This window comes from Camellia sinensis, chromosome 8 (genome assembly GCF_055761805.1).
Source record: "Camellia sinensis isolate YWXY chromosome 8, ASM5576180v1, whole genome shotgun sequence".
Classification (NCBI taxonomy): Eukaryota; Viridiplantae; Streptophyta; class Magnoliopsida; order Ericales; family Theaceae; genus Camellia; species Camellia sinensis.
The window spans coordinates 59,294,930-59,302,844 of NC_138968.1; the positions used below are offsets into that span (position 1 = coordinate 59,294,930).

At 35.2% G+C, this 7,915-nt stretch overlaps 1 protein-coding gene across 1 annotated transcript; it reads right to left on the reverse strand.

The window, feature by feature from the left end:
* Nucleotides 1-2,712: 2,712 nt before the first annotated feature.
* LOC114297081 (glycerol-3-phosphate acyltransferase 5) lies at nt 2,713-6,222 on the reverse strand. The gene is made up of 2 exons (XM_028241445.2): nt 5,417-6,222; nt 2,713-3,882 (listed from the first exon to the last, which is right to left on the reverse strand). Exons 1-2 carry the CDS (start codon nt 5,966-5,968, stop codon nt 2,938-2,940), a joined length of 1,497 nt encoding a protein of 498 aa, XP_028097246.2. The 5' UTR covers nt 5,969-6,222; the 3' UTR covers nt 2,713-2,937.
* Between the last annotated feature and the right edge of the window lie 1,693 nt (nt 6,223-7,915).

The window sequence follows — 7,915 nt, forward strand, 5'->3', positions numbered from 1 at the left end:
TGAAGGTAGAAGAATGTCCTCTGTGATTAGAATTGAAGGAACCTCGAACCGCAGAGAAGGCCATAGTAGGTTCAGAAGAAAGTGTCTGAAGTTTGGATTCAATATGAACAGATTCAGAAAGAAGAAGAGCAGTCAATTCTTCCATGGAAATTGACTCTGCTCTGGCTCGAATGGTAGTCTTGAAGGCATCATACTCATTAGGAAGACCATTCAAAGTAAGCAAAACAAGATCTTCATCATCTATAAAGGAAGAAACAAGAGCCAATTGACTGACCAAGGCTTTGATCTTGGAAAGATAATTCTCCATCGAGTCTGATTTCTTAGAAATGTTGTTTAATTTGTTCTTTAACTGATGAATATGTGATCGAGAAAGCGAAGTGAATCGCTTATGTAAAGCAGTCCAGATCTCAGCACAACTATGAAGATGAAGAACAGATGAATAGATTTCAGGTGACAAAGTTGCAGTAATGCAACTGAGCAAGTGTGCATCAATAATCTTCCATTGCAGATATTCAGGATTGTCCTTCTCTGAACCAGAAGAATCTGTTATCGTCATTTGTGGACATGATATAGTTCCATCAACAAATCCAAGAAGACTAGTAGCAATAAGAATGTTCTGCACTTGAGTTTTCTAGATTAGAAAATTTGATCCATCAAGCTTGATGGTGATAAACGAGAAAAGGTTTGAAATTAGTAATGAGAGATTTGGAGGAAGTGAGGTTGAAGTCATGAGAGAAGATAAAGAAGTGGAAGGAGCCATGAATCAACTCGTTAGAGAGAGTAGCTCTGATACCATGAAGAAATGAAAGAACCTATTGAATTATTTTCTGAGATACATCATAATGTTGATTTACAATGCCTATTTATAAACTTGTATGTAAGCTTTAAGTTGTTACAACAGAGTGATAATGACCACTGTAAGGCTGAGATGGTAGAGGCTTCGGGAATCTTCTTGGTGTAGCTGATATAACAGAATCAGTTGTTGGTGTAGCTGCTATAACAGAATCAATTGCAGCATTGGTTGTAACAGAATCAGTTGAAGCAGTTGAATTGCTATTCTACTTCAGTTTAGGATCTTCAATACAGAGAACCCTAAAGCCATGATGCATTGCATGCAAACACAAAGAACTCAAACATTCCAGCTGGGGAAGTTAGGGTTGTTTGGGATGCCCTAAATAAATGTACTTTTTATCTTTTTGAATTAAAAAGTTGAGGAAAAAAATATGAATGTTTGGGTTAATTTTTTGAATTTTTATGAAAAAAAATGTGTATTAAAAAATTGTATAAATTAGTGTGTAAGAAAAGTTTTGACAGTGTAGGTTATATGGTGCCAACAAGGTTTGCAGAGTGGTGTAATAGGAAATGGTTGTCTCCTTTTCGGGCAACTATTTGGACTATTGTCTTTGGCCAGTGAGGGCCCACCACAGGTCCCGTTTTGCTAATTGGAACCGTTCAATGTGTACAACTTGTCGAGTATTATATATTTATAAAGATTCACGTTGATCGAATATTTATTGCTATCTGATCGGATTTATTTTTTTTTCAACCGTTAACTATAACACCATCTATTTTTTATACAAAATTGATTTGATAATATAGTTAGCGATATTCGATCAATGTGATTTTTATAAGCATATAGTACTGGACGAGTTCTACACATTGAACAGTTTGGATTATCAAAACGGAATCAGTGGTGGGCCCCCATGGGTCCAACTTTACCGTCCAACTTAGTGAATATATATATGTAATTTTTTTTTTTGTTCATTTCACGGTACTTTCCCATCAATTTAATACCTTTCACAGTATAAAGTTAGTTTATATTAAAATATTATGCATATTAATTTTTTATATTTTTAATTTGTAAATAGTGATGACTTTTTTACTTATTTTTTTATAACTTTTTACTTTTTGAATTTTTTCTAACATCCCAAACCAATCCTTAGTCAAGAGAACTCTTCGATGCCTAAATCAAAGAGATTGTTGAAAATGTCGTAGAGTAATTGATTCTGAGTGATTGTAATTGTGCACTTGGTTTAATGTATTTAGAGTAATGCTAGAGATCCCAAATATTCTACAAAAATTTTTACCAAATGTCTCACATGGGTGTGGAACCCACACAATGTGGGTCTCATGTGGGTCTTACACCCATGTGAGACATTTGATAAAACTTTTAGTAGAATTTTTGAAGCCTCTAGCATTTTTGATGTATTTATGTTCTTCTAAATTAGTGTCCCTACTGGCCCCTGTGGTTCGTTGAGAGATATTAGGGACTTCCCTTATTGTTATGCTTGATGTGAGATCATGTCCCACGTATGAAATTATTCAATGTTCTTAGAGTACCATATGTTCGTACAGTCTTAATCAATTATCATTTAATATGTCTTTTCATATTTCCTAATCACTCAACATAATATTCAATTTACCTATTTTTTTCACCAATCACAATATTATAAAACACCACGTGTCTATACTTTAGAATTACAAAATAATTAGCCCGTATGCGATGCTCCAAGAATGGAAAGGTACGTTCCACATACATTGACCTGATCCACCCTCTGCTCGGGCTAGTCCATTTCACCTTACTATTCTACTCAATTTGACTCATTTGCACGTAATTGAGTAGTTCATAGAAGTAAAATAAAAAATAAAAAACCGTTATCACTTTTCCAAAATTTTAAATATGAAGTTAAAAAAAAATCAACAGTTATATTCTTGATCCAAATTGGATAGTTAACATAAAAAATAAGCACCAATAATATCAGTCATCTTGACAAAATTGTTTTTTCTTGCACAATACATTATTCATTACTTCCATGGAAATAATAAAGGAAAGAAAAAACAAAGGAAAAAAAAAAAATACAAACTCAACCTTTTTTTGCAGAAGAAAGGATCAATCAAGCAGAAAAAGAAGAAGAGAAGGACAAACCTAATCTTAGTTCAGTGAATGAAAGGCTTGAAAGCACTCACTACATTCCTAAATCCATTCACCAACTTCTTAATCCCATAGGTGCTGGAAGTATATGACACAACTCCATCATTGCCGGCAAGCACTCTGTACTTGTCCTTTCTGGTAAAATCTGTGCACTCAAACCCTAGCGTGGCCGCTAAGATCCTCTGAACATAGTTGGCCACATCATGGGGACTCTTGCCGGATGAGCACGTAGCTTCATGCGGTAACTGGTTCAGGAAAGTCACCTCATAGACTGGTCTAGGGTTCATGAAGAAGAAGATAGGGTCCAAACCCTTCCAACCCCTAGCGGTGGTTGCATGGAAGAAGCCAACCCGGTAGTTCATTGCCACCGGCACAATCTGATCGGTTAGTTCAGCAAAAAGTGCACTGAACCTCAAGAGGAACGGCTCTCTGCAAGTAGTCCCTTCAGGGCACACCACAAGGTCTCCTTTTGATAGTTCTCGCTTGATCTTCTCAGCATCGACGTGGCGGATTCTGGTTAATCGGACGGTGGGTATGGGCGATAGGATCTCCGAGAGTCGGGAGATGGAGTATGTGACTGCTGGGACTCTACGTTGGAGAACGGAGGAGAGGACCACAGGATCCATTAGGGTTCTGTGAGTGCAAACGAACAGAACGCCAGAGCTGGAGCCGGTACCGGATGAGGGCGGTGGCTTCCCTTTGACGATGACCTTGCCGCCAAATAGTCGGGATATGTATGGGGTAGCCCGCATTGGCAATACCAAACCAACCACAATTCGTATTGTTGCGAGTATGATGCCTAGGGGGATCCATAGGATGATTAGGAGTGCTGTTGACGGTGTCGGTCGCTTGACGAGGCGACCATCGTGGAAGATCACCGGCAGTGGCCGGATGAGCTGCTGGTGGTGGTTGTTCTTCTGGTTGTTGACGAATGGTGGATGGGATTGTTCCTGGTAATATATCATGTCATAGATTTAAGTACTTGTTAGCATCAACTTTTTTTTGCATAAAGCAGAAGAGGACAATCTCGGCTGTGTTTGGATGGATTTTTAAATTATAATTTTACCTACACATTCTAATATAATGTTTGGATAGAGTTTTCAAACTATGTTTCCACAACAAATAAAAAACTCTATAGAAAATTATGTGTCAGGCGTGGTTTTCAATTTTTTTTTTTTTTTGAAATTTGGCCTAACCGACGTCCCACCGGTTGTCAGACCGGTTTATCGGAACAGTACAAATTTTATTTTATTTTATTATTATTTTTTTTTTTTTGCAATTGAAACATTTTAATTTTTATATATTAAAAAAAAATTCAAATTTTTTTAAAAAAAATTGTGAGCTTTAATAGAATTTTAGGTTGTGTGTTTGGTTATGAATTATAAATTTTTGTATCAAATATCATATGTCGCATCAAAAATTCTCTACTCAATTCAAAACTCTTTTCAAGACTCTTTCAAAACTCATTCATCAAACAAATTTTTCACACTCAAATCATAATTTCAAAACTCACAAACTCAAAATATAACTTCTATGTTCAAATCATATTTAAAAAAACACTACCAAACGCTACCCTCAACTTTCAATTATATATGATGAATCTCAAAAGCACAAGATCTTCATCTACTGTTAAAATTTTCGTCATTCCATCTTTAATGCACCCTCAATTGTATAATTATTTTTTTAATTTTAAAATTCTTACCGGCATCATCTAATTAGAGGTTGATTTGACATGTTCTAAATAAATATAGTTTTTAATTTTTTTATAAATAAAAAATATATATATAAAAAAGTAGAGAAACTGATTAAAAAAATAAAGAAGAGATGTTTATAAATATAAATTGATATGACCTAAATAAGTAGAGTAAATTAAAAAAATACACTTTTTTAATTTACCCCCAAACACCTACTATAAGAGTGTATTGGAGACCTCACAAAAAGATCCCTTGTGGTACTCAAAAGTTGTCTAAGGGGTTGTTTGGTTTTTGAGATGAGCTAAAAAATCACAAAAAAATAAAAAAAAATTAAAAAATCACAGAAAACCAAAAATTACAAAAGGATAAAAAAAAATTTATCATTCCAAAGCTAAAAAACTAAAAAAGCCAATTAAGAATATCAAATAAACAAAAAAGTCCTAGACTAAAAAAAATTAAAAAAGTCAAAAAGTCAACTAAAAAAGTCATTGACAAACGAAGGCTGAGAGGTGTTTTGGAAAGATGATTAAAAACTGTTTTTTAAATTTTTTTTGACATTTTTTGTAAGAGAAAAGTAGGTTAAAAGTTGAGAAGTGCCTTTTAATCCACTTCCCAAAATAATCCTAAACGGGACAAACATTTGGTCATCAAATTCAAGTATGAACATAATTTTGAAAAATCAAAGATAAACCAAGAAATTATCTCAAGTTAGTGAAGTAGCTCCTGCATTTCAAAGTTAGTTAATCTAGTTTTACAACCATTTTCTTTAAGATTATAATTGTTAGCTCACCTTGCATATAGCTAAAAGTGAAGAACCAGATTCAGGCCTTGCTAGTCCCATGCTAGGTTGTTCATCCCCAAACAGTTCTGCGACACGGCCAGAGGAGATGGAACCAGTACCATCCTTAATGAAACCGGTGGCAAGGCCGAACCGGTTCACCACAAGTTCACTGCCAATGACATCATCGGCTCGAAGATGCTCTTTCAGGAACCTCTCCACCATGACCCTAGGCGTCTTGGTCACCACAACTCTCTTGTCATATGCACTAAACACCCTCCAAGCCTCCATATCAATATCATCCATGTAAAACTTTGGTAAAACTGCTCTAGCCACCGATTCAATCTCCGAAACCCTAATCCCAGCAGTGGCAACAAAGATGGCTAGCTTGAGCCCAGCATCTGCCATTCCAGACACCTCTAAAAGCCGAATCACTGGCCATAATATGAGCAAGAGGGTGAACCGTATTAGCCCAGACGCCTCGAAAGCTACCAACATGAAGTAGGAGAAGGAGTCAGGATCATTCAGAAGAGTCCCTTCGAGCTGTGAAACAACAGACTCCATGTTTTGTTAGGGTTCTCCCTTTCTCTCTCTCTCTCTCTCTCTCTCAAATTTTCTCTCTGTTTCCAAGCTGTCAAGTTTTGGGTTCTTGGGGATATAAGTGTGGAAGATGGAGGTAGATTGACTGTTGTGTACTGTGAGAATTGAGGCAGTTCATCAGCCTACAACTACCTATCTCTTTGCGTATTGCATATATTTATATATAATTTCGTTCTCTCTCTCTCTCTCTCTCTCTCTGTGTGTGTTTTCCTTGGGTTGATACAGCTACATGGAAATGGGGGTTTTATACGCCACGTTAACTTGAAAAGGTTGATTACTTAACACCACCAACTTTGTCAAATTGTACAGACTCAATTTTTGGGTCCATCCACCTAGATATTTGTCTACCGTCATCACCGTTTTTAGGTTACTTATACGGGCCATATATCAGATTATTATTTAATTTCAAACTGTTCATATAAAATTTTGAACCCAAAAGAAAAAATAAAAAATGGTGGTCTTCTTTGTAAGGATCTTCCTAAGAACACTTTCTCCCATTTTTTTTTTTGGGGGGGGTATTTGTCTCATTTTGTTTTTAACTCACTTTTACATTTTTATACGTTATCATTTCTTTTAAATTATGATATATTTTATTTTGTTTATTTTTTTATTTTTACACTATGTGCATTTATTATAGTCATTGTAATTTTATTAAAAACGTGTCAATGTAATTACATTAAACTCATAAGACTTAAACCTCAAAAGTATTGATTTGGCAGAGAAAAACTTAGGCCCCGTTTGGGGACTTACTTTTTTAGCCAATTAGTTAAAAAGTTACTAAATTAGTCAAAAAGCCAACAACTCATACCAAAAAGTCAAAAATTCTCTTTTCTCTCTACTTTTTGCACATCTTTTCGTAATTAGTCAAAAAGTCATCCTAAACATACAAGTTTTTTTTACCTACCTTTTTAGCCAAATAGCCAAAAAGTTACTAAATTAGCTTGTTCCCAAACGAGGCCTTAATATTAAGATTTAAAATCTCAGAGTTTCAGTCACTCCAAAAGGCTATTAGAGATAGAGAAAAGTTGGGAATTATGAAATTCTATTCATGAAAATGATCATGAAAGATTTATGATTTTTAGATTACCTTGATTAGTGTGTAGTGCTTTATTCTAAGAGTAATCCAAGGGTCACAAAACTTTCATGATTATTTTCATGAATGATTTTTCATGATACCTAGCATTACTGTTAGAGATTTGCCCAGCTATTAAATTTAAGAACTAAAAATTAGTTGAAATGTGCACATGCAAATTAGCCAAGCCACCTGGTTAACCCCCAAAAAATACTCATTAGAGTTATTATATTTTTTCGAGGGGTTGTTTGGGATATCCTAAATAAGTGTACTTTTTACCTTTTTAGACTAAAAAATTGAGGGAAAAAATATGATTGTTTGGGATAATTTTTTGACTTTTTACGAAAAAATGTGTATTAAAAAATTGTTTAAATTTGTGTATAGGAGAAGATTGTAATGGAATAGGCCGTACGGTCAGAAGGCGTAAGGGGCAGCGTGTGCAGAGTGTAGGGTAGGAGATGATTCCTTCCTTTTCGGGCGTTAAATTGGACGGTGTTGTTCGGCCCATGGGGGCCCATCACGGGTTCCGTTTTGTTAATCAGAACAGTTCAATGTGTAGAACTCGTTGAGTACTATATGCTTGTAAAAAATCACGTTGATCGAATATCGATAGCTATCTAATCGGATTAGTTTTTTTTTCAACCATTAACTATAACACTATTCTTTTTTTTTATACAAAACTGATTTGATCATATAGTTAGCGATATCCGACCAACGTGATGTTTTATAGGCATATAGTACTCAACAAGTTCTACACATTGAACAGTTCATATTATCAAAACGGGACCCGTGATGGACCCCACGGGCCAAACAACACCGTCCTTAAGCTTGCCTTCGCC

What these genes read in the sequence shown, in the direction of transcription:
- LOC114297081 (XM_028241445.2), bottom strand. Translation starts at nt 5,968, where the DNA reads ATGGAGTCTGTTGTTTCACAGCTCGAAGGGACTCTTCTGAATGATCCT. An exon ending in CACTTTTAGCTATATGCAAG is followed by an intron (nt 3,883 to 5,416) that starts GTGAGCTAACAA and finishes ATATATTACCAG; the next exon opens with GAACAATCCCATCCACCATT.